Genomic DNA, 26,980 nt, shown 5'->3' on the forward strand with positions numbered 1-26,980 from the left:
AATGTTACAAAACACATAGTCAAATAGTATGTTATGATGTTTAAAAGAGTTTTTTCAAATAGATGAATTAATTAACACTGCCAACTGACAAATTATGAAATAATGTTTTCTTGACCAAGAATAAATGCCTGAATTATTTCTTAAAAAATAAAATAACTAGGGGGGCTCAGGATGGGGAACACATGTACACCCATGTCTGATTCATGTCAATGTATGCCAAAAACCACTACAATATTGTAAAGTAATTAGCCTTAAGTTAAAATAAACAAATTTTTAAAAAAGAAAAAATAAATAAAATATCTGTCATTCTGCTTTAATAGGCTTAATATTCTTGCTTTATTATTATATAGTATTTGATTCTAGATTTTTTGTACAGATTACTTTCATCTTTAAAGACAATAAGTATCTTATCTTAGTATAAAAAATTTTTATCATGAAATTTAGAATTTGTACCACCTATTCTCTCCATTGATTAGAAAGCTAATATTATGAAAGTGAAAAAGAAATTCACTGTTAAAAAACTGAATTCCATCTTACAAATCAAGACCAAAACTTCAAGATATTAAACCACTAACTACTAGTTAATTTAAGATAGACACATGTCTCTAATAGAATTATATTCATCCCTTATATTCTTTATGCTTGACAAAAATATATACTTTGAATAACATTATTGAAAAAGTAAACACTTAAAATACATCACTGTTCTTTGACTTTATTAGCCCTTGACCATCAAAAAAACGTAAGTCTAATAGAAATCTTCCAAAGGTAGCAATAATGAGAAAAGGGACTTACATGATCAATTAGTTCACGGACCATTCCATTCCATTGTCCATTGGCATCATCCTGGGCTCCATATTTCCCATCCTCCACAAGTCTAATTTCATATGTAAAGCCAAGGATTGTAGATAGCTCTCTGAGGAGGTCAATGCAATAGCCCTCAAATCGATCGTTTCCATAAAGAGGTTTGTCAGACTTTTTAAACAGAACATAGGGTTCCTCCTGGAAACAGTGAACATGAAGGGAGGAAGTGTCAGTTAATCATGAAGCTATTACAAAAATTATAACTTTGGTAATAAGTTGGTAAAGATAGAAAATTCCACATTAATTTAAAGCAGTCAACTTTATTTTTTTCTCATTGTGATTAGCATAGGCATATGTGATTAACTAAGAAGGCATATTACTTTGAGAACACTTATGTCTCATAAGAGATATTTAAATATAATAACATCAACACAATTTATAATAAAATTATGTTATATATATTATACCACATCTTATATAACATATGATAAATAATATATAAAATGTATATACTATATAATATACAAAGATATAATTTCAATATATTATATTTAATTACAATATATGATTACAATATCCTAATTTGAATTATAATTAATTTCCAGTACACTGTTTTAGTGAGATTTATTGATAAAAGAATGAAAAAAGTCATTATCTAATTGCCTATCACGAGCTAAGAACTGAATTAGGCACTTATATATACACTATCTCATTCTTTATCTCATTCTGTTCTAAGAACTATCAAAATTACTATTATAATTATAAAAGAAAAAACAATAGCTTACTTTAGAGTATAGAGAAGAAACTAACACATATCAAGTGATTATTCATTCATCCAACATTTTATTGAGTACCTAATATAATTCCTGAATCATGAAGTTTATGATATAGAATAAGAAACCAATAATAAATGCCTAAATGAACAGAACCCATTCCTTCTGATGCTAATCAACTGTATAAAAACATAAAGTAGTGCAATAAGACATTGAATGAAATATCAAGGTACTTGCAAGATGAGAAGACAAAATTGTGTAATATGTCTGGAAACCTTTTCTGAGGAGATGAAACATGCGCTAGAACTTAAAAGATGAGAAGGAGTCTAGCCATTTGAAAATCTGAAAGAAGAGCATTTCAAGCCAAGGACGCAGCAGTAAAAACCCTGAGATCAACATGACACTAGAGTGTACCCGGAAGAGGACCACAGCTATCAATATGATTGAGGTCACATGTAGTAGGTAGGTGAGGGAATTAGTTGAATACGGTAAAAATGAAGAGCAAGTGAAAGTGAAAGTCGCTCAGTCATGTCCTACTCTTTGCAACCCAATGGACTATATATCGATGGAATTCTCCAGGCCAGAATACTGGAGTGGGTAGCCTTTCCCTTCTCCAGGAGATCTTCCCAACCCAGGGATGGAACCCTGGTCTCCCACATTGCAGGTGGATTGTTTACCAGCTGAGCCACAAGGGAACCCCAAGAATCCTGGAGTGGGTAGCCTATCCCTTCTCCAGGGGATCTTCCTGACCCAGGAATCGAACTGGGGGCTCCTGCATTGCAGGTGGATTCTTTACCAACTGAGCTATGAGGGAAGCCCAATGAAGAGCAAGTGAGGAGCCAAATCTTATAAGGGTTTGCAAAGCAGGCCCTATCAAATACTGTGTTTAACTAAGCGCTAAGAAAATCCATGTATCAGCATATTTTATTGGAAGTGGGTGGAACATGATACGACGGATTGTCCTGCAACTAAACTAGGGTGCAACTGGCTCTACTACTTACTGTTTGACAGTACAACACCTCTGGAAGTTTCTCTCTAGAGTAAGATGTTGCAAAGTGAAAAAGTTTAGGAGACTCCCATGCCAATCCATTTAGCAAGCAATCACCCTCTTTTCAACCCCTGGAGAATATCAGTCATCTCATGAGGGCCATCACACCAAAAGACTTTTTGGACCAACAGCAATGTGTCAGCTTGCCCATACTCATCTCAGAAACAAGACTAATTCCACCTCTCTTCCCATCTCCTTTGACCTGGCTTATCCCTATTGTTTCTTACACACTTTAACTTTCCTGCTCTTCTGATGCTCCAGTGTGTAAAAGAAGTCCTGCTCAAAGATCAGCACTTTATTCCACATCTCACTTCCCTGGAATATAACATCCAGATTGATTCATAATAGTATCTCCATGCTTAATACAATATTTGGCACACAATATGTGCAAAGAAAATATTAATTGTATAAATGATAAATTAATTTTCAGACTCAGTTTTCTTGTCTCTAAGTTGATTCAACAATGCTTTTAAGTTGTTTTGAGAATTCAACAAAAGGAACGTAGCAGATATAGCTTAATATTATTTCATTATTTTAGATGCAATAATTTTCCATGGAATCTAATAGACTTTATTTCTATAGCAGTTTTAGATTTACAGTAAAATTAAATGCAAAGTTCAGAGTTCCCATATACCCCCTGCCATCATGCATGCCAAGCCTCCTCCTTTACCAGTATCCCCCACCAGATTGATACACTTATTTTTAACAAGCCTACAATGATACATAATTATCAGGGAACATCCACAATTTATATTAGGATTGTATTTTCTATAGGTTTTGTCAAATATATAATGACATGTAGTTCACCATTATAGCAACATACAGAATAATTTCACTGCCCAAAAAGTCCTCTGTGCTCTACCTATTAACCCCTCCCTCTCCTTTAAACCCTGGCAACTGCTAATCTTTTTTGTCTGCAGTTTTCTCTTTTCCAAATGTCATATAATTGGATTAATACTATAATAAGTATGTAGCCTTTTCATGTTGGCTTTTTTCACCAAGTAATATACATTTATGTTTCTTCCAAATCTTTTATGGCTTGATGGTTCATTTCTTTCAAGTGCTGAATAATACCCCATTATCTGAATGTACCACAGTTTGATGATCCATTCACCTACTGAAAGACATCTTGGTTGCTTCCAACTTTTGTCAATTATGAATAAGCTGCTACAAACATTCACACGCAGGCTTTTGTATGGATATAAGTTTCAACATATTTGGATAAACAGAGGTGCATTCAATTGTTACATCATACAAGAGTATGTTTAGTCTTGCTGCTGCTGCTGCTGCTGCTGCTGCTAAGTCACTTCAGTCGTGTCCGACTCTGTGCGACCCCATAGACGGCAGCCCACCAGGCTCCCCCATCCCTGGGATTCTCCAGGCAAGAATACTGGAGTGGGTCGCCGTTTCCTTCTCCAATGCATGAAAGTTAAAAGTGAAAGTAAAGTCTCTCAGTCGTGTCCGACTCTTAGCGACCCCATGGACTGCAGCCTACCAGGCTCCTCCGTCCATGGGATTTTTCCAGGCAAGAGTACTGGAGTGGGGTGCCATTGCCTTAGTCTTGCTAGAAACTGCCAAAATGTCTTCCAAATTAGTTGTACCAGTTGGAGTTCACCACCAGCAATGAATGAGAGTTCCTGTTGTTGTACACCCTCAACAGCATTTGTGTTGTCAGTTTTCTGGATTTTATTCATTCTAACAGGTATGTAGTAATTTTTCAATGTTTCCTTATTGCACAATTCTCTACGGAAAGATGATATTGAGAATCTTTTCACATGGTTCAACTGAGTTTCATTAGGACTCTTTTACTGTTGTCATTTTTCAAAGAGGTTAATTTTCCCAGGCCATACAGCTGAGAAGAAATAAAGAACACCTGCTGCTGCTTCTGCTGCCAAGTCGCTTCAGTTGTGTCCGACTCTGTGCGACCCCATAGACGGCAGCCCACCAGGCTCTCCCGTCCCTGGGATTCTCCAAGCAAGAACACTGGAGTGGGTTGCCATTTCCTTCTCCAATGCATGAAAGTAAAAAGTGAAAGTGAAGTTGCTCAGCTGTGTCCAACTCTTAGCGACCTCATGGACTGCAGCCCACCAGGCTCCTCCATCCATGGGATTTTCCAGGCAAGAGTACTGGAGTGGGATGCCATTGCCTTCTCCATAAAGAACACCTAAGAGGAGTCAAAGGATAGATTTGCACTCAGGTTTTCTAAATTCCGAGATGCATACTTTCCCACAATCTCATATTTCTTTCTAAACCATTTAGGTAACTTGTGGAAAACCCAGATATGCTGCTTCCCTGGTGTCTTAGAGGGTAAAGCATTTGCCTACAATGCGGAAGACCCGGGTTCAATCTGAGAACTGGGTTAAATCCCTGGGTCAGGAAAATCCCCTGGAGAAGGAAATGGCAACCCACTCCAGTACTCTTGCCTGAAAAATCCCATGGGTGGTGGAGCTTGGTAGGCTACAATCCATGGGGTTGCAAGGAGTCAGACACGACTGAGCAACTTCACACTTTCACATATGGTGCATTTTAAAATGGAATTAGTTAAAATACATGGAAATCAGAAATTAATATGTAATTAAATTCAAAGTTAGATATTTGGGCTTACCAAAAGGTAAAAAGTACATTTAGGATCCTGTCTAATTTTATATGGGGTTACCTGGTGGCTCAGTTGTAAAGAGTCCACCTTCAATGCGGGAGATGCGGACTAGATCCCTGGGTTGGGAAGATCCCCTGGAGTAGGGCATAACAACCCACTCCAGTATTCTTGCCTGGAGAATCGCAGGGACAGAGTCCCTCGGGGGCTACAGTCCAAAGAGTTGGACTTGACTGAAGCGACTTAGCGTGCACACACTAATTTTTTTGTACTATGTGATTATGTATAAAATGTATTTCCCAGGGATACAGAGTGCTGCAAATCTGACAGATATAGTCCTCTTCCACCCTTAGGGATATTATACTCATTTTCCTCTCTACACCTCCTGGCCTTCTAATTTTTAAAGTTGGATAACACATGTCCATGGATCATAAGTTAAATGCCCTTGTTACCTGGGGAGAGGAGGGAAGCCCTGCAGCTGAACAGCTTTCTTGTGCTAGGTATTCACAGTTCAGGCAGTCCGTTAGCTCTTTTTCTGCTGCTCCACAATAATTTTTACCATAATATTTATCATATTGAGTAGACAGTGCTGATTTACATATATATCTTCTGAACTAGAATTGAGCCATTTATATGGCAAGATAGGAGCCATTTATATGGCAGATTTGCATCAAAAGCACCAAACATCACCAGGCACATAGCAGGGTTGCAAATAAATGACTGTGTAATGAACTGAATGGAAATGGACTGTTATGGTCAACTGGGGAATCCAAGGCAACTTGAACTTGAAGGAAACATCTTATAAGACAGCTAAGTTCTATGGGGTTTGGAGAAGGTGGTAACAAATCTTCAGGTTCCTAACCGATGGCCAGGGGTTTCGGGACTTGAGAATATATCATATTCCCCTTAAGAGGAAGGAACAGCGAGAACATTTCTGGCTGGTGGAATGCGGGACAAAGAAGCATTTTGGTACAAAAATTATCAAATTCATACTTCAGTTGCAGTCAGTTTCTGATTTATAAGTTAACAAATGTGTATTATTTTTATTTAAAAGTCCACAGGTTGACCATTTTTCAAGCTCCAGACACTAAGTAACAGCACTAACATTTTCCAAGTGTTTAATTACTGCCCATTCCTGTTCTAAAAGCTTTTCCTTGGATTAATTTATTCATTTCTCATTACAGGCAAGTGAGGTCAGTGATATCATTATTAATTTTTATATTTTACAGATAAATAAACTGAAGGCTGGGATGCTAAGTGTTTTGCCCAAGGTCAACAGCCAGCATACAACCTAGGCAATGGACTACTGAATCACTTACCTTTCTACTATACTTCCCACATTAAATAGTCCCCAGTGATGGTTTCCAAACTGCATACAAATGCATAATTATACAGGGCTCATTAGCTAACTTAACATGTATGGTCTGGTTTTATTATTACTTTTTCAATCAACTGGGATTAGTCATTAGTATACTGCATGCAAAATGGTAATACGTTTATCAATTGCACAATGAAATCAAAACAAAATTGGTAAATAGAGGTAAATATATAATCCTAAAAATTCATTTTCTACATAATAAATTATTTTCTTTTCAAATAAAAACACACATTTTTATCATAATACTTGAAGAATTTGTAAAAATAGGGAATTCTCTGGCTGTCCAGTGGTTAGGATGCTCTGCTTTCACTGCAGAAGACACAGGTTCTATCCTTGGCTGGGGAACTAAGATCCTGTATGACAGTGCAGCCAGATAAATAAATAAAAATAAAATATAATAATTTGTAAGAATAGCATATTTTCAGCCCAACAGATTTAGGAAGCAACATACTAGTGTCTAAAAAATGTTTTCTCCCTATTTACACTATTAAGTCATGATTGTCTCTATTTAAAAATTTTGCTCCAAAATATTTATGGTATACTTTTCATACAAACTTACCTGAACATTGGAGAGAATATGATAAATGTTAGTGATTACTTAAAAGTGCATAAGGCAAAAGGACATACATGTACAAGGCACAAAAGCAGAGCAGATATTCCAAAAATTATTGTGCTATTTAAATGTCACCCATCCAGCTTTTTGTAGTAACCATCCTACCTATTAATTTGATTTCCTTCACTTATCAGCTAATAAGAAAACCTCTGTCATAGGCAAATAAATGTGTTGATCTCTGTGAGATTAAAAAGCCTATTTAGATGTATATTTTAAACAGGTTTTCATATCACTAGGAAAAAATATGTTGTCTGAGTGCATCTTTTTAGTATTTATGTGTTTCCACAGTGTCTAATATCATTCTTCCCATATTTAATTCTGAGAAGTAAGACACTCTTTTCTAGCTGTGATTCCTATCTCCAGCTACACTGTGTCACAAGATAGTTTACATCGAGTTATGACTCTCCTTTAGACTCTTTCTCTGTTTCACACCGCACAAGGATAAATAATAACCTCGTGTAAGAAAAGAAAAATGATACCAGAAGCAATTACTGTACCATATACTGAGTTCAATGAATAATATGATAAAACTCTCCTGGGCAACTTTACTAGTTTTTCACATAGTCTTAAATCTCCACATCAGCATTTGCTAGAGGTAAAGGCACTTCATTCCACTGGCATCTGTAATAAGGATTTGTCAGCATTTGTACTATCAACCCCAGTTTTAAGGAACCTAATAACTCACGTATTTTTATCTGTATTAGACTGGGATTTGACATAGAATAAACCCAAAATGAAGTTCTGAAAAAGTAAAATATGTTTAAGGTTAAAGGGAAGAAAATGTTTTATTTAAATATAATAAAATTTTCTACTTTTTAAATGTATAACTCATATATCCTTCAGCCCTTATCTAAAAAGATATAAATGATCTTTTTCATGTATTAACACTTGAACTATCATTGTCTTAAATGATTTAAAAAGATATTAAGATGCAAATTAATTTTCTATGATATGTATAAAATATCCCCTACTATTACAATGATAAGAATAATAACTAATTTATTTATTTATTCAAACATATATCAAACTCTTATTGTGATATGTACTCCTTTAGACTCCAGGTTAACAATGAAAATCAAAACAAAACAATACCTAAAATCCCAGCCCTTATGGAACTCTCAATCTAATGATGAATTTAAAGTTTTTATCTATTTTAAATAATTCTGTATCATTTAATGGCTACTTTGATTCATTAATTACCAGAAGAAAATATCACTAGAGAGTACGTTTTTGAGAAACATGACTCTGTGTCTTAGAACATTCAGGTGTGTATCAGGATCTATGATCCTCAATTCATTTCTTTGGGAAGTCAGAAATGGATATTCAGTTAGCCCCATCAGGTTCAGAATTTACCCTTATAACCAAAACTCTTTTAAAATTTGTTTGCAGAAGCCAGATAAAACTGCATTTGTTTATGGGTAACAATATCCTTGCCTATGAAGTATTTATATTTTATGAATTTATATTTATATTGTTAATGCCTCTTAAGGGCTAGCAAAAAATATCTTTTTTAATAGTATTCATATGAACCAAATGAAAAAGACACATGTGTATAATAGTAATATCATGTTAAACTTATGGAGATTAAAGCTTAAAACTGATAGTTTATATTTTCCCAAGGAATCATTTATTTCTTTCTCTTTTCTGACCTCTATACTCTGTGTCCTATCACTGCCCTCATACTGAAAGAATTACATAATAAATAATAAGAGAACAACCTAATTAACAGAATGTGGAAATCAAGCGGGTGCCACAAAGTTGATTAGAAGTAAAAGGCTAATGACTGGGCAGCATGAATAGTGGACAAATGATGCTGATGAAGTTGGCTTCTGAGGGAGGTGAGTCAGTTCTTTGAAAGTATAGACATTATAACTTAATATGAGAAAAAAAAAAACAAAACTCAACATCTGGCCCTTGGAAGCTCAAAGGAGGCAAATGAAGAATCATGCTTTCAAAAGGGAGATTAAGGATGAAAAAACAGTATCATACACAGCAATACCAAGAATATGGATATTTCTTTAACAAATAAGTTATCAACTCACTGTAACTATCTTACCATGACTTATCTCATTGCTCAAATAAACAACATCCATGGATAGAGTAAGAACACATAATGAATAATGTAAACATGTGAAGAAAAAGCTTATAACATTAAGGATGTTTCTCATTACTAAAATATGCTTTCAGTAGGCATGTTTTGATTTTAACTGGCTATCACCATTCTTAAATGGAATAGTGACCTAGAAGTAAAAACAGCAACTCTGAAGATGATCAATGAATGATCATGCTTCTCTAACACAGTAGATTATAAGTTGTTTGATGATGTTTAATAAGATGCATGCAGATATCTACATTTAATAATCTAATGTTAAAATACAAATGTAAAATAGTTTTACTGTTCACCCATCCATTCATCCACTAACGCATCAATCATGCATGCACTAATGAAATATTTTTATGCAAATTTTGTATACCAATTTTCAAAACAGAGGTCAGCAAAGTGTCTCTTAAAAAACAAATAGTAAATATCTTTGGCTTTGTGGGCAATACATTTGTAACCATTCAACTTTACCATGGTAGAGAAAATCAGCCATAGAAGCAACAACTAGGCTGGCAAAAAGTGTCAACACTCTTTTAAAATCAATTTTTTAGAACTCTGGAATCTAATAAAAACTCGCAGCAACCAAGAGAATGCTTTGTGAAGAGGAAAACTATAGAATTTTGATAGGAGAGCTCTGTGGCATATCAATTTACCCAGTTACTACTGACACTCCCCAGCGCTGCAGCAGCCTTGAAAATGGAAACCTATTCCTGATGCAGGTTGCGCAGCCCCACAGGGAACACTGTGGACCTATTCTCAAATAATGTAGTAGTTCTGTGCTTTTACCCTTGTGGTGGTTCCCTGAAGAATCAGCTCAAGGATTTGCCTTTGTTTTGCCTACATAGCAGCTTTCCAGGGTTGAAGCTGCTTCCTGGGTGGTTTTTTCATAAGCATTAAAGGCAAATACACTTAGCCACTACCTTCTGGGCAAGAATAAACTGCAGGAGCAAGAGATAAACTAAAATGTCTGGCATAGAAAGGACAGAATAGGCTCAGGAAAGAGACTTGGGACAATTAGGGTTATGAGAAACCCCAGCATATTCAAGGAAACCTAGAAAGTCACATATGTGCCTGTGGCAGGATGTCGGCTCAGAAAAGACCCAAAAAGACTTTAAGTATTTTTACCTCTGGCTGGACTTCAGTCTCTGTGCAACCAGAAAGGGAAGAAGGCAGAATTGTAAACTGCCTGGACAGTTACATTTATTCTATTACTTTGATCTGCTGCTGCTGCTGCTGCTGCTGCTACGTCGCTTCAGTCGTGTCCGACTCTGTGTGACACCATCGACGGCAGCCCACCAGACTTCCCTGTCCCTGGGATTCTCCAAGCAAGAACAGTGGAGCGGGTTGCCATTTCCTTCTCCAATGCATGAAAGCGAAAAGTGAAAGTGAAGTCGCTTAGTCGTGTCCGACTCTTTGCGACCCCCCTACCAGGCTCCTCCGTCCGTGGGATTTTCCAGGCAAAAGTACTGGAGTGGGGTGCCATTGCCTTCTCCATTACTTTGATCTCACAAATAGCTAATAACAGTCTGTTACTTTACAACACTAGTTTCACTAACAAGCTCTACAGTACATTCAAGAAACAGTCCTCCACCACAAATACATTCCCTTAATTCTCAACTATGATAGACATATCTAAGGAGTGATTACTTTTTTTATATATATTTGAAAAATGTTAAAATTTATTAATAATAGTTAACATCACACAGTTAATCCAACTAGTTCTTTATTGTACATGACAACATCTTCACTAGACTGAGTGCTCAAGGGTTTGAGATGATCTGCTATTGAGTACATCGCAGTCATAGATTGAGAGTCAATACATTTACACAGGCAAAGCAGCGCCAGCAAGGAACTATCACCTAACTGTGGGAACACAACCATTCAAAACGCATTTTCCAGCGTTCCGTTTTAGAAGCCACACACACAGCTCTACCTTTTAAAAATGTGCAATTTCATAGATGGTGCCTAATTTTTCAAGTTTAAAAGTTAAAGTTCACTTCTATTTCTTGGGCATCCCTTAGTGATATACAAATCTAGACACTGTTCTCACTACAAGTTTGATAAATGTGCCAAATTTGGGTGCTTTGAGTTGTGTTGTTCCATTTTTGTTTTGATCCTTGTATCCTACTCAATATTGTTAAAAGGCCTGCCCCTCTTTACTATGAAGTATATGGGTTTAATAAAAATATTAGAATGATTTAATATTTTAGGGCAGAAGTGGGCTCGCAGATTCAGGATTAACTGCACTCCAAAAAGTAGGGTAAGGAAGGTTTTAGGTCCCTTTCCCTCTCCACCCAAGCAGTTTGAAATAAATATCTCTTGTAAAAACAGCTTAGCCTAGAAGTCTGTGGACAATACCTCTTACAGAACATTTACAAAACAAACCCAAGGTGAAATTTGCTAGAAGGGTACAAATCCACCAAACATGTTGTCCCTGAAGTTTTGTATGTTTGATTAGTAGTTTGTTTTGGTTTGCTGTCAACAATTAGACCATTTTGCAAATATTTTTGGTGACTTCCTTTATCTTGTTAGAGAGGTTTAAAATACTACTAACTGCCTTAAGACTGAAGATTGCTAAGCAGTTTATTTGAAATGATTCCTGTTCCCTTTGTTAACATCTCATGTAATATTGTGCTAGAAAAGTTTCTAGACTGAGCAATCAGTTGGTATGGTTTCTTCAGTCCACAGTCCCAACCCCCTTCATGCTATCCCCAGACACCTTCCAAGTTTCTGAGTCTGCAGGGAAAGGAGGACTTGACCATTCCCTCACTTTAATGATGTTTTCCTTCTCTTCCTGCAGATGAATGAGGTATTTCTAGTAACCGATTAGTATATCTTCATCTTCCATCCTTTAACTACATTGATCTATTGAGACCCTGTGTATTTATAGACATAACAAATTAACATGTAAATACATTACATACAAAGGATCATACAGCGTCAAGATGAAGGAGCAGATGTACTTCATGAACTAAATACATTTCAAATATAAATTAAAATGAAAATACAGTGTTTCCACTTCTGCAGGAAAAAATTTTAAAACAGACCAAGAGTCTTCCCGCCCCCAAAGGTCCACTGCTTATTGATGACCTGTGAACCTACTCCCAGGACTCTAGGCTTTGGTTTTGCTTGATCAGACTCAGGATGCTTTGATTCCAGGAACAGCATCCACTGGAACCCACCTGGCAAATGCTTAGTGATGAGGTTGAAGAGGGGCTGCCACATGGCTATCCATGGACGTCCCCTCCATTGCTCCCCCTCCCCCCTGCCTATGGGAGAATCAGGCTCAAGTCAATGGAGACCTCTCAGCTCCCTGAGAGGAGAAATAGCACCAACCTTCAAGCTGGGGGATGCTTTCCACCTAGAAATGTCATGGTCAGGCTTCAAGGTGAAGCAAACATATTTTTAATTTTTGTCCCCATCCTGTAGGATTATACAGGGGCATGGAATTTGGCCAGGGGGATTACTAAAGATTAAATCTTTTTTTCGAGTTTTAAGAAAATCAATGGTAACGGTTGTGAAAAGTGTGAACAAATCCTTACTTCAAATTGTATTTATCTCAGGAGGGCCAAGGCTTGGGTACCAAACTCTACAATGAGTAGACAGAGGCAAAACCTATATCTCCTTATATTTGTTTTTTTTCTCAACACTGAAAGTTTAATGAGTAATAGTATAAATAAAATAAATTTCCCACTAAGCACAGCATTACAGGGCCTATTCTGTGGGTCAATCACCTTGTTTATGAGAAAATTAATTATTAGATATAATTTCTCAAATCTCTTATTTTACTCCATTCCAATCTCTTCAAAGTCCCTGATACTGGGAAAGATAGAGGGCAGGAGAAGAAGGGGATGACAGAGGATGAGATAGTTGGATGGTATCACCTACTCGATGGACATGAGTTTAACAAGCTCCAGGAGTTGGTGAAGGATAGGGAAGCCTGGCGTGCTGCAGTCCATGGGGTCACAAAGAGTTGGACATGACTGAGTGACTGAACTGAACTGAACAGAATCTCTTCAAAAAGTCTGTTTTTATCTTATTTTTTCCTTATTATCTATAAAATGAATAAACAAGTCATATCACTCTATCCATTCATTTATTCAGTCATTCAACAACCGCTTAATAGATGTCTATAAGCTGCAGGGATTGTTCTGTGTCATGAACATAAGACTAAGAAAACATGGTACCTATTCTTAAGAAACATTACAGTCTTGAGACAGAGATAGAGACTAAGACAAATTAACAGATAAGTAAATGTAAAATCTCATGGAAATAAAAAAATAATAATAAAGAACACAAAAAATAAATAAATAAATAAAAATCTTATGGAAATAGCATTTGAATTCAGTTCTCAGCAATGATTGTACATAAAAATTAAATATTTTACAATTAAAATTATAATACTGATACCTATGCTCCTTCCCCAGAGATTCTGAAGTCAAATATCTAGGATGCTACCCTGGCATTATTACTTTTCAAAAACTTTCGAGATGATTGTCATGTATGGCTGGGGCAGTTTGAGAGTGTGTGATATGTGTAGTTTCACAGGACCCAGAACTCTGAAGATCTGTGCTAGGTTTAATATTCAACTGGTGCCCTTTTGAAATTATTATCAATTTTTAGTAAGAGAGTCTTATTTTTGTTTTGTATTTTGGGTGGAAATGTATAGCTGGTCCTATATGCAGTAAGCAATGAAAACTACTGTCTTAAAGTGCTCTAGCTGGTAATATTTCAGAGCAAGAAAATTGTTCATGTAGATGCTGAAAAGAATAAAGAGCTTTTTATGATTTAAGTAAAAAGAGAGTGTGGGACAAGAAAGGTACAGGGAATTAATATCATGAGAACCTCAGTAAGGAAGCAGACTTTATTCCTATAAAATTCTGAAATACAACTTCAATATAATCACTGTTGATCATCAGTGCTTGAATTCATATCCTGCTTAGAATGGCATTTTCTTTTCTAAGATTATTTTTAAGCATCTACCTAAAACCAATTTTGATGCAGGAAATTAAGTTAAGGGTTTTTTTTTTCTTTAATAATCTACTTTTAGGTAATTTCTTACTGTTTAGACATTAGATGAATTTGAATGCATGTTTGGGAGAGAGAGAAAGCAAACCAAAAGGAGGACGATATGATTTGCTAAGTCACTAAAAAGTAGAGTTTTCAATCATTAGGATTTGGTTTCTTATAATTTAGTGAAATGATTAGAGGTTGGAGACTTTTTGGTTTTAGAAAGGAGGACCCAATGTTAACCATCCACTAACTCTTCTTATGCTTCTCCAAAAAAGGCTGAAATACGCTGATAGAAAAAATGGATTAGAATGAAGAACTAATACTAATTGGGTTTCTACCCTTATCCCATCCAAAGTTGATCAAATACTGGCAAACCTTTCAATGTTTCTGAATATGCATGCAAAACATGTACAATAAGGATTATTTATCAGTGATTAGCAGCAGTTAGCAGCATTCATCTGCTGAAAGTTATTCTTTACACAATAAACAGTGAGTATAACTTTCAGCTGCTGCCTTTTGTAATCAATAAATGTTTATTGAGCATCCATCATTTAAAAGAAAATACCATACTTTAGGAAAATGGTGCATCTCCTAAGCACCTTTTAATCTAATTGAAAATACAGAACTTGTACAGGAAAATGCAAACTAAGAATACAAATTTTCATGGAAGTGCCTAAGAAATAAGTTGTATAGATAAAAGGACCATTAGGTGGGCCCATTAAACGGATGTAAAAATGTCTCAAAGTAGTCAGATAAATCATCCTAGAGAAAAGGGCAGCAGAAAAATGGACTGTACAATGACTATAAATTAGATAAATGTGGAGAAAAAAAATTGTTCTCAGGTGGTGCAGTAGTAAAGAATTCTCCTGTCAACGCAAGCCACAGAAGAGACACAGTTTCCATCCCTGGGTTGTGAAGATCCCCTAGAGTAGGAAATGGCAACTCACTTCAGTATTTTTGCCTGAAAAATTCCCTGGACAGAGAAGCCTGGTGGACTATAGTCCATAGGGTTGCAAAGAGTTGGAATGGACTGAGTGACTGAGCACAGCACTTAAGAGTTATTCAGGCAAGAGAAATGAAGAAGAGGAAAACAGTTTCTAAGAGGAAGATATTCAAAAACATGTTAGAAAGCCTTACGGGAAAATAGTAAGATGAGAACTATTCATTACTTACTAATTTTTGAATTACTTTATACCCATTAAAGTTATCACTTACTGATAACTTTGTACCAGGAACTATGTTCATATTTTCCAAATTTTTATCTCTACTACACGCTTTAATCTGCATACTATTTTATTATCCTCATTATTAAATTATGGTAACTTACCCAAGGTAGCTCATCACTAAGTGGCCAACTCAAGATTCAAACCTAGATTTTCTGACTTCCATTTGTCCCTTCAATCTGCAGAAAAGCCCTTTCTTAGTTAGGTATTAAACTGTTACCCAGTGTCAACAAACCATTGAAACTATCTGCTCCTCTGCTGAGGATGGGTGGGGTAGGTAATTTAAGGATTTGCATACATAAATAAATTTCATCATAAAAATCAACGAGTACCTAAAAATCATTATGATTAAACTTAAATATAATGTATTTGTACACAGTGTATTTGTCTGGAAAATTATCCTACAAGTTTTATTTTCTAGAAGAGACTCTGCAATTTAAACTATTTAGAAATTCTACATAATCACATCCCTTTGAGATATCCATGATACATATGAATTTATTAAAGACTTGGTGATAAGAAAACCTAGTAAATTTGGCTTAACTTAGTATTTCTGAAAATCTGTGAATCACAGAGTCATTGTAGGGCGTGCCTGTATCACATACCTATCAGAATTGTGGAGCATACTCCAACATTCTTAAGTAACCAAATGTGTGTGTGTGTGTGTGTACTCAGTCATATCCAACTCTTTGTGGCCCCATGGACTGTAGTGTCCCAGGCTCTGCTGTCCTTGGAATTTTCCAGGCAAGAATACTGGAGTGGGTTGTCATTCCCTATGCCAGGGATCTTCTCAACCCAGGGATTGACCAGCATCTCTTGTGTCTCCCGCTTTGGAAGATGGATTCTTTGCCACTAACACCACCTGGGAAAACTGATGTAACCAAAAGAAAAAATATATATATATTGCTACACACATAGAAAGTGCAAGCTGTAATGTAAAAGCAGTGTTTTGTTTCTAAGGTCAGATAGTATCATATTTGCCAAACAATTGCAAATTTAAAAGTTCCAAAGAGAAAATATAAATTTAGATTTTCTTTTTAAGAGCACAAAGCTATTACAAACATGAACAAATGCATGGCCTTTGACTCTAATTACATTCGAATTCAGTATAAAAAATTCTCCATATAATATAAAATGCTTTCCAAAGCTGTGTGACAAAGGCATTTCTTTTCTATTCTGAAATGAAGTGGCTAAAAAAATATCCATTTAGTTGGTTTCTTTTACCAATATGGGTTTAACTCAAACAAAGTGATGAAAACAAATTAATGAGTTATTTCTTTTAATTAATTACTACATAGAACTAAAACTAAGAGGACTCAGAACATAAAATTTATAAGATCCTAGTTAATGGTATTCATTTTTATTTAGGTGACTAATTAGTGGCATAAATGCCTTACGAGTAGTAGACCAAATAAAATACATTGACTGATAAATGGGTAAGAACTAGGGGAATCAAGTGTCATCCTGGATTTCTAGGCAAAAAATACTCACTTTAGTGATGCCAGGAAAATGAAACATGGAAAGAGTTTATACCATGGAAAGAGTTCTGTATCTTTCTTTGTTGAGTTACTGTAGTAGAGTTAAGCAGAGTTAGGATATAGTTTGTCACTAAGAGTACCATTTAAGTCTCAAATAAAGAGAAGTAATTAGGAATCAGTGTAAAGTAATCAAGTGTGGTTCAAAACCACAGAGATCAGGACCTGAATATTAGACACTGATAATCAGAAAGGGAAGTTAAGTTGGAAGTATCTGCCGTGATTCAGGACTTACTGGTCTTGACGGTCTCATAATTGTCATCTGACAACCACAATTTCCCAATATGTGTGAGGGATTCTTGAGTCTGACTCAAAGGATAGTATATTTTTTTCTCCCAGACTCTTTACATTCCTGGTAAGTCCTGAATTTATAATTATTCGTCAAGCCAAACAGAATACAGCAGATGATCAGGACAGAAGGAACAAAAGCATTAGGAAAGGAAAAAATGTTCGGTGGTATAGATTCACAGAAAACACACACAAGTTCTCTACATGAACAGTATCACCAATATTCATGATTCAAACCTCTATTTTGATAATTCCAAATATGATTTCCAGTCCAGACCATTCTCTTTAGGTATGGAACTACATGTCTAACTGCCAACCAGATCATATACCATAGAAAAACTAAATGCTATATGTTCAAAATTAAAATTCAATTTGTATTATCCCAACTTGCTATTTTATGTCAGTTCTGCTTCCAGCCATATTTACCAGAAAAATAAAAGTGCTCTTAACCTCTGACCTCTTCTTAAACTCCAACTTGCAAACCATTACTCCCCTTTATCCCCCTTTCTTCACCCTATATGACTTGGAAATTTCATTTCTTTCCCCTATCTTTGAACAATGCCATAGTTTGGAACTTATCATCTTTTACTTTTGCAATATGCTCTTGGCTAGTCTCACTAAATTCTATCTCATGAACTACACACAATTCTATCTCCAATACTAAGAAGGAATTTTAAAATCTCAAGTTGATTTTATCAACATGCACTTAAAATCTTTCTAAATTGTCTCATTATGAATAGCAGACAGTCTGAACTCCTTCAGGAGGCCTTCAAAGGCCTTTTCTCTGCTGTTGCCTGCCTTCTACCTTGCCCACCACTTCTCTCACACATTGGCTGTACTCCACTGGGAGTGGACTACTTACAGGTAGTTATTCATATGCTCTAAGCTCTTTCACATGTCTGCATCTTCAAACACAGGCTACCAGGTGGCTTCCCAGCTGGCTTCCCAGGTGGCCCCACAGTAAAGAATTTGTCTGCCAGTGCAGAAGATGCAGGAGACACAATAGTAGGTAAGATCCCTTAGAGTAGAAAACGGCAACTCACTCCAGTCCTTGCCTAGAAAATTCCATAGACAGAGGAGCCTGGCGGGCTACAGTCCATGGGGTTGCAGAGTTGGGTATGACTGAGCACAAAGGTTTTACAGTTTTCTGCGTTCAAACATACTTTTCCCACAGCCTGAAATATCTGGTATTCTTGACCTACTGGAGCCCTACTCCCAAAGTAAATATAGCTCAAGATTTGTGGAAAGCAGGCAGTGGCAGCCCCTCTCCTAATTCTTTACCAAAGTAGTTCTTAGGTTCTGGGCAAATATAAAAACTCCTGACAGTGAAAAGTAAGAGTATCAAAGTCCCACTGAAAGTTGTAGGGTTGGAATTTAGATATGTACAGAAAATTACGTATGGAAGATAATTGCTAGGTTGCAGACAATGTGTAGGGCTTCCTATGTGGCACTAGCAGTAAAGAACCTGCCTGCCATTGCAGCAGATGTAAGAGTGAGATGCAGGTTCAATCCCTGGGTTTGGAAGGTTCCCTGGATGCAGGTTCAATCCCTGGGTTTGGAAGGTTCCCTGGAGAAGGGCATGGCAATCCACTCCAATATTCTTGCCTGAAGAATCCAAGGGATAGATAAGCCTGGTGGACTACAGACCATAGGGTTGCAAAGAGTCAGACAAGACTGAAGCAACTAAGCACACACACACACACACACACACAGTAAATGTGTAAACACACTAGGGCAAGAGCATGAACACGTCATCAAAAAGGGTTCCTTTCTACCTGAGAGATAAAGCATGTTCTAGATAGCTCCTAAGAAATAATTTGTAGAAAAGCAGAGTGAAAAGAGAGGACTGGTTTTGATGATGAATTCTGTTTAAAACAAAGAATGGATTCTTGGGAAACTGTATGTAGATCCAAAATTCAGTATATTTTCTCATTTAGAGGTAGAAAATGCAACAGTATGCTGCTAGGGCAGGGTGGTCAAGCTGTCCTACTCACATGACTAGAATTCACGACTTTTTAAAAATAATTCTTGAAAATATACACTTATAAGGCGATTGATGAGGAAACTTGACTATCATTTTGAAAGAATTGACACTAAATGTAGACTGTAGGAAACCAAGAAGCTTTGGTCTCCTAAACGCAGCTGAAAGGAATGTTTTGTTTTCCTCATCAGAAGTTCTTGCTCAGAGGTCCATACTCCATGCCAACTAGACAACTAGGTAGATTCTCCAATACATTTCTGGGAAACTACCCTCTTCCCTTGCCTTGACCCTAGCAGGAAACTGAGGGAAAAATGAATTAATGGGACTCTGGAGTAATCATGCTGAAATCTAGAGAACAGAGTTAAAGTTTGCATCAGTCAAAAGGTCATTCTACAACCTGCTTTTCCTTCCTGATTGAGAATGCTAGTACCCAAGATGATGTCACCTGGACTACGGGTTATAGGATTTCTTTCAGAAATTATATAACATGGAGACTAGATATATAGATGTAAATGTTTATCAGACCCTCCAGATGGAAAGTCACATCCCCTCAAACAGTCCATTATTATCTGAATTTCAAGCCTGATGTCATTTGAGAGATGATGGTTCTGCATAACTTCAAAGCACTCTGCTAAACATTAAGCTGTATGGTGCAGCTTCTATTTTTAAAATGTCTTCAAAGCACTTTTCAGAGAAAAGCTCAGCCTTATATAAATTTTTCATTAAACTATTTAAAACAAAATAAATAAATCGAACACATAAATAATAAGAATATATAATAATGGAAGACATTATGCAAAACATAAGAAAAATAGGAAATAAAAGAAAAATAAGTGAAGTAAAAAAACAGGAAAGAAAATGGCTAAATTATAAGCATGTATTTTAGCAAAAATAATATGTCTTGGTAAAATTTAATGAACCAAATTTTAAAAAAAAGAAAAAATGAATAAAACTTTACATTAGAAAGTGACTCAGTAGACAAAGTTTATAAAATTTGTATGATGATCATACATGAAAAACTCTAGTACATCTGAACACCTGATACGCATCAATGCACCATATAAAATTGACTCAAAAAGAGGTGACAAAATGAATATGGCAACAACTATAAAATAAATTATATCAGTTATTAAATAAATCTTCCCAGAAAAAAATCTAAATACTGTAGTGTTTTTAGTTTTGACCTAATATAAAACAAATAACCTCAATATATGGACTGCTTTGCTGCTGCTGCTGCTGCTGCTGCTAAGTCACTTCAGTCGTGTCCGACTCTGTGCGACCCCATAGACGGCAGCCCACCAGGCTCCCCCATCCCTGGGATTCTCCAGGCAAGAACACTGGAGTGGGTTGCCATTGCCTTCTCCAATGCATGAAAGTGAAAAGTGAAAGTGAAGTCGCTCAGTCATGTCCAACTCTTAGTGACCCTGTGGACTGCAGCCTACCAGGCTCCTCCGTCCATGGGATTTTCCAGGCAAGGGTACTGGAGTGGGGTGCCATCACCTTCTCCAATGGACTGCTTTAGAGCACAGCAAATACTGTGGACCAGTTCCTTTCTTTTTATTTATTTATTTATTTTTACTCATCTCATCATTTATGTTTTTATTGAGATATATGTGAGATGTAACATTACATTACTTCAGATGTGGAACATAATGGTATGATGCATATAGAGAAAAAGAATCACCACAATAATTCTTGTTAGCATCCATCACCATGCATAATTACAATTTTTTTGGTTGTTATGAGAAATTTTAATATCTAGTCCCTTAGCAACTTTCAGATATACAGTATAATATTATTAACTGTAATCACCATGCTGCACATTATATTCAAGGACTCATTTATAACTAGAAGTTATAAATATTTTTATAATGGGAACTGAATATCCCAGAATTCAATTATATCTTCCCATGCCAATTTCTCTTACATTCTGAGCAAATTTTGGGAGTTTCCTTTTTAGCTCTTTGAGAATTTGTAGTAATGAAACAAGCTAACCTGGGACTCTGAAAAGACACACTGAACCCTTAATTCATTCTAACCAATCTAAAACTTAAAATATGACAGTTATCAAGCTTATGTCTTTAGGTTTAAATAATACCCAAATACTTTGTTACTTTAAGTAATACTTCTGCACTAATAGAAATCTAAAAACATCACTAAAATTGTAGCTACATTTTTTTCATTGCTTGGGTTAATATTTACATTTACTTGACCATTTAAAACATTTAAATATCAATCTCATGGATTCTGCATATTTTCTTTTCTTTTTCTTTTAAAATTTTTTTTAAATTTAAATTTATTTATTTTAATTGGAGGCTAATTACTTTACAATATCGTATTGGTTTTGCCGTACATCAACATGAATCTGCCACGGGTGTACACATGTTCCCAATCCTACAACCCCTCCCACCTCCCTCCCCGTACCATCCCTCTGGGTCATCCCAGTGCACCAGGCCCAAGCATCCTGAATCCTGCATCGAACCTGGACTGTCGATTCATTTCTTATATGATATTATACATGTTTCAATGCCATTCTCCCAAATCATCCCACCCTTTCCCTCTCCCACAGAGTCCAAAAGACTGTTCTATACATCCGTGTCTCTTTTGCTGTCTCGCATACAGGGTTATCGTTACCATCTTTCTAAATTTCATATATATGCGTTAGTATACTGTATTGGTGTTTTTCTTTCTGGCTTACTTCACTCTGTATAATCGGCTCCAGCAGTTAGCATAACACTGACAAAAACAGCCAGCAAAATAGTTAAACACTAACTAAGGGTCCTAGTGAAGTCATAGTGAAGTCGTTCAGTCATGTCCGACTCTTTGGGACCCCATGGACTGTAGCCTGCCAGGCTCCTCTGTCCATGGGATTTTCCTGGCAAGGATACTGGAGTGGGTTGCCATTTCCTTCTCCAGGGGAGCTTCCCGACCCAGAAATTGAACCTGGGTCTCCCGTATTATAGGCAGATGCTTTACCGTCTGAGCCACCAGGGAAGCCCAACTAAGGGTCAGTCACTATCAAATATTCCTAAAAACAAGATATAACAAACAAAACATAGCAGTCCATTGAAATAATTTTCTACCATATCCAATAATAGTTTATGTCTGGAATATAAATATTTTAATATTCAGAAATTGACTAACACATTCTTCAGAAAAATAAGTACAAATAGAAAAATTAATAATAATCTCCACAGATAACTAATGTATTCAATAATAATTAGCATCCAATCCCAAGTGGCCCTAGTGGTAAAGAACATGCCTGCCATTGCAGGAGACATAAGAGACACAGGTTCAATCCCTGGATCTGGAAGATGCCCTGGAGAAGGGCATGGCAACCTACTCCAGTGTTCTTGCTTGGAGAATCTTTTGGACAGAGGAGCCTGAAGGGCTACAGTCCACAGGGTTGCAAAGAGTTGGACACGACTGAAGTGACTTAGCACAGCACAGCACAATTTTGAAAAATAATTAATTGGAAAACTATGGATAAAAAGTATTCTTGAGAATACAGCTATTATTGTAGTTAATAATAAAAAGTACAATTGAAACAAGGAAAATAGAGAACAAAGTTCTCATCAAATACAAGTAAACAATAAAACAGATAAAGGCAATGAAAACTAGTAAAGAAGAGACGAAATTATAGCTCTGTGTAAGAAGCATGATAAAATAGCTAAACTATCAAGAAATAAAAATAAATTAAAAACTACCAAAGAAAATTACCTGTAAAACTCTTAAATATAGGAATATTTCAATAAAGTGACTCAAGTTAAGGAAAACCTTCAAAAATAATTTATTTTCCTATATTTATATCATAAAAAACATAAAATCACATTGAATTCATAAATAGAGCCCACTCAGTTCAGTTCAGCTGCTCAGTCGTGTCCGGCTCTTTGCGACCCCATGGACTGCAGCACGCCCGGCTTCCCTATCCATCACCACCTCCTGGAGTTTACTCAAACTCATGTCCATTAAGTTGATGATGCCTTCATCTCACCTTCTCTAGAGGATCTTCCCAACCCAGGAATCGAACCGAGGTCTCCTGTACTGTTGGAGAATTCTTTACCAGCTGAGCTACCAGGCATGCCCGTAGAGCCCACTAATGCTGTTTTAAAAGACAGTCAGCAGTCTGTTCACAAGCTCTATTTAACAGATATTCTCTTGAAAGTATGGCATTTGGTCTCCTATTAACTTTAGCTTATTCTATCACTGTTTTTTTTATTGCTTTCTGTTTTTTTTTTAATATTCAATGAGAATTTTATTGAAATGCTAAGAAAGAACATATCTTTTACAGTGTTAATCAGAATAACTTCTATTATGAACAGAATCTAGTGAATACTTTGATTACAGCTTTGCAGACAATTCTAATTGTTAGCACTGTAAAACCAATACCAGAATAAATAAAAATGACCACTAGTACTGAAACAGTAGATTAAAGATAAAAAATAGAGAACATGTTTAAACAGAAAGCAGGCTCTGAATGAAGAGGACTTTTATGCTTTATTCCTTCAGCTCTGTTTTTATTTAGATCTGACTTGGGTATGTCATAAGTAGCTTTCCTAAAGTAACTTCAGCTCTGTCTCCTGCTTGACAGCTGGTATAGGGGCTCCAGACCATCTGCCAAGTGAGGAGCCAAGTCATGGTCAGACACCTCCAAGCAGAGAGAACCAATATTCTCATGTCCTGATTTTTAAACAGTTTGCATTTTTCCCTCTGAAAAAGGTTGGTTGTTCTTATGTTTATCCTAAATTGCTTCAAAAATATATATTATATTTTATTATTTAGGAAAATTTCATGGAAACATTTATTATGACAGAAAAAATACAGATTTATAGAGCTTTATTCTAACTTAGCCAACTTTTGGTTAATGAGTAGGAAAGAAATTATGTATCTCATAATTGGACGATGATTTAAAAAGAAAAGAATTCTAAGTTTATCAATATTATACCAAATATATATATAAGTGATACTTTAGTTGATATGTTTTATACTTTCTTTCAAAATAAATTCAGAAGGTTACCACATTATATATAAATGATTCATTTTAAGGTATTTATTTGCATTCATCTTGTTACTTTAAAACAATGAGATTTAATCAGAATCTAGTATTATTAATATTTGTGAAGTTTATTGAATACTTGGTTTTATAACTTATATTATCTAAGGCCTGCAGACAATTTCACTTTTAATAATACTACCACTGGTCTAAACCACAATTTAGTCATTCTAAAATAATTGTGTTTTTTTTTCTTAGCTCAATTAAAGAAATGTTATAAATGCATGTAATAAACTTTGATCTTAAAAATGGAAAGGGGTCATATTTAAGGGAATTATTTAAGAATAAATTTAACTGCTATTTCATTACATTTTAATGATTCAGATTACCCTAAATGCAGTTGGAAAAATACATAGCAGCGTGACAGATCAAAAAAATGTTCCATTCTTTAGGCAAGAAATGACCAATAACAATCGTAAGCAACAGATAAGCATAAATAACAATTACACAGTTGAATGTTATCAGTCCATTGATTGGACAGTATTATTTCTTTCTTTTTTTGGCAGACTCTTATGCTTTTACTGCTGTAGGGCTGAGAAATCTTCCACTGTTTGAGTCCCAGTCTTTAAATTTCCTTCCATTCATCACGGCTCCTAGAATCTGAACTCTGCCATCCGTAATTAACATTCATGTCAAAAGCCAATGTGCACTACAGGCTATCTCAATTGAAAGTGAGAATACCAGGAGGAGAAAGTGAAAAACCTAGCAGCTACCATCAAAACAGCTCAATGTTTTCAACAAGAGGCAATACTAAAGATGACTGGCTTGTTAGGATCAAAGAGTACTGATGAGAGTCTCCATCTGAGCTCATACAGTGTTCTCTCGCCTGATTTTGACATCTCAAGACATTATAAAGGCACTTTCACATGAACATTCTGGATTGAAAATAAATAACTATCATAATCTGGAGCTTTTGTTTTAAAGAAACAACAAAATAGTGCAGCAGGCATGTAGAGCATGCCAATTGAGGTAGAATTGTTACCTTAATTTTTAATATAAATTATGTTTATTATTTACCTTTTATTTTTTTTTCAAAATTCAAGTGCATTCTGAGGCAAACTACAAAAGTTACTTTCTTTTATTTTGTTTTGCAAATCTACTAAGGAAAGGCATGCTTTTTAAGGCCTGATTCTCACATAATCACACAAACACACAGATACACACACACATCCTTTTACTATACTATTGCAGGCACAATCAGCACACTCTTAGCTGCTGCAAACTGTTTACCTCTTTTCAGAAGAATAACTTCAGAGAACTTACATAATGTTAAAAAAAAAAAATCTAAGTTTTATTGGCCTCAATTACCATTCTATAGAGTTTTTGTTTTTAATCTATGTCTATAGAAAATCCCCCAGAATTTGGAAAGGTGAGAAGAATATCTTTCTCTCTGAAATGCAGAAACTGCAACTGACAGTGTAACAGATTGAAACGAACTGTCAAGAAAAAAGGACTAGAGTTCTGCTAGTTGTGCTGTTCCCCAACATTTCAGAAAAGATGCTTCTGTCAGAGCAATATGGATTTAAAGCAGGGCTTAGCTTAGTGATTATCATTCATTTTATTTAAAAAAAAAACCTGGTATGCTATTTAATTCTTACACTTGACTGATCAGTTTAGATTGGAGATCTGGGTTGTTACTGTCTTTCTACTGGAATTTGTATTTTAGCCATTAAATATTTCATTAGCTTAATTCACAAGTTAAAGAAGAAAGAGGGAAGAAAAGAAAAGCCAAAGCTCCAATCAATCAAATGTGCCATTTCACCGCTCTTCCAGTAAATGGTTTGATGGGAAGGGAGACTGCACCTATTAGCTAATCTCCAAACTGCATTTCATTTCTGAATCTAATTTATTATCCCCTTACATGAATAATCAAGATTTGACTACACAAAATTACTGCCAACATCTCCATTCAGACAGGACTAAATAGAACTCATTATCTCCCTTTCCAACATCCTTATCGTGCTCTGTGGTAATGCTAATACCCCGCCTCATGAGCTTTTAACTTTGAAGTCCTTGTTCACCTTTCTCAATTGTTTTTGCCCCACATGTTATGCATTCATGATAAATCTCATACATGATATTTTAACATTGTCTTCTCTTTTCTGTTGCATCTGGGTACAGTATCTCTCAAATCAGACTCTATAAATATCCCATTCATCAGTACCCATGAACATACCTCCCTTGTTCAAAATGTTCTTTGACTCAATTCTTTGTTGAACTGTCTTAGAAAAGGACATTCATGGATTCATCCTGTCTTTCTTTTTGGTGTCTAAATTATAAATATGGGATTTAAAGAGACTAGGGTATCTACTCTGGCTGAGTAAATATAAAATTACTGGAACCATAAACAGAGCTTGGAAATATAGGAGAAACAGATATGATGAGGCCTTGATTGAAGGATGTTTGAATCATGTTGAGTTTGATCTTCAACATGCAGCTAGATACATGTCCTGAGTAGTTACAAATTTACATCTGAATCTCAGATCAGGATATAGTTAAAATTTAGATTATACAATTTTACAAGGTACTATCGTGATGACATCTTTGAGAAAACTAAGGCAAAATTATTTCATTTCC

The 26,980-nt window shown here is 35.7% G+C and overlaps 1 protein-coding gene across 2 annotated transcripts in view; it reads right to left on the reverse strand.

Annotated features, from left to right (window-relative positions):
• Nucleotides 1–26,980, reverse strand: part of GRIK2 (glutamate ionotropic receptor kainate type subunit 2) — a 723,766-nt gene that overhangs the window by 211,790 nt on the left and 484,996 nt on the right. For both annotated transcript variants that reach the window (XM_068985543.1, XM_068985544.1), the window contains exon 10: nucleotides 796–1,002. In XM_068985543.1, the coding sequence (XP_068841644.1) occupies nucleotides 796–1,002 (207 nt within the window). The remainder of the gene's footprint in view (nucleotides 1–795; nucleotides 1,003–26,980) is intronic.

This window comes from Capricornis sumatraensis, chromosome 13 (assembly GCF_032405125.1).
Source record: "Capricornis sumatraensis isolate serow.1 chromosome 13, serow.2, whole genome shotgun sequence".
NCBI classification, from domain to species: Eukaryota; Metazoa; Chordata; class Mammalia; order Artiodactyla; family Bovidae; genus Capricornis; species Capricornis sumatraensis.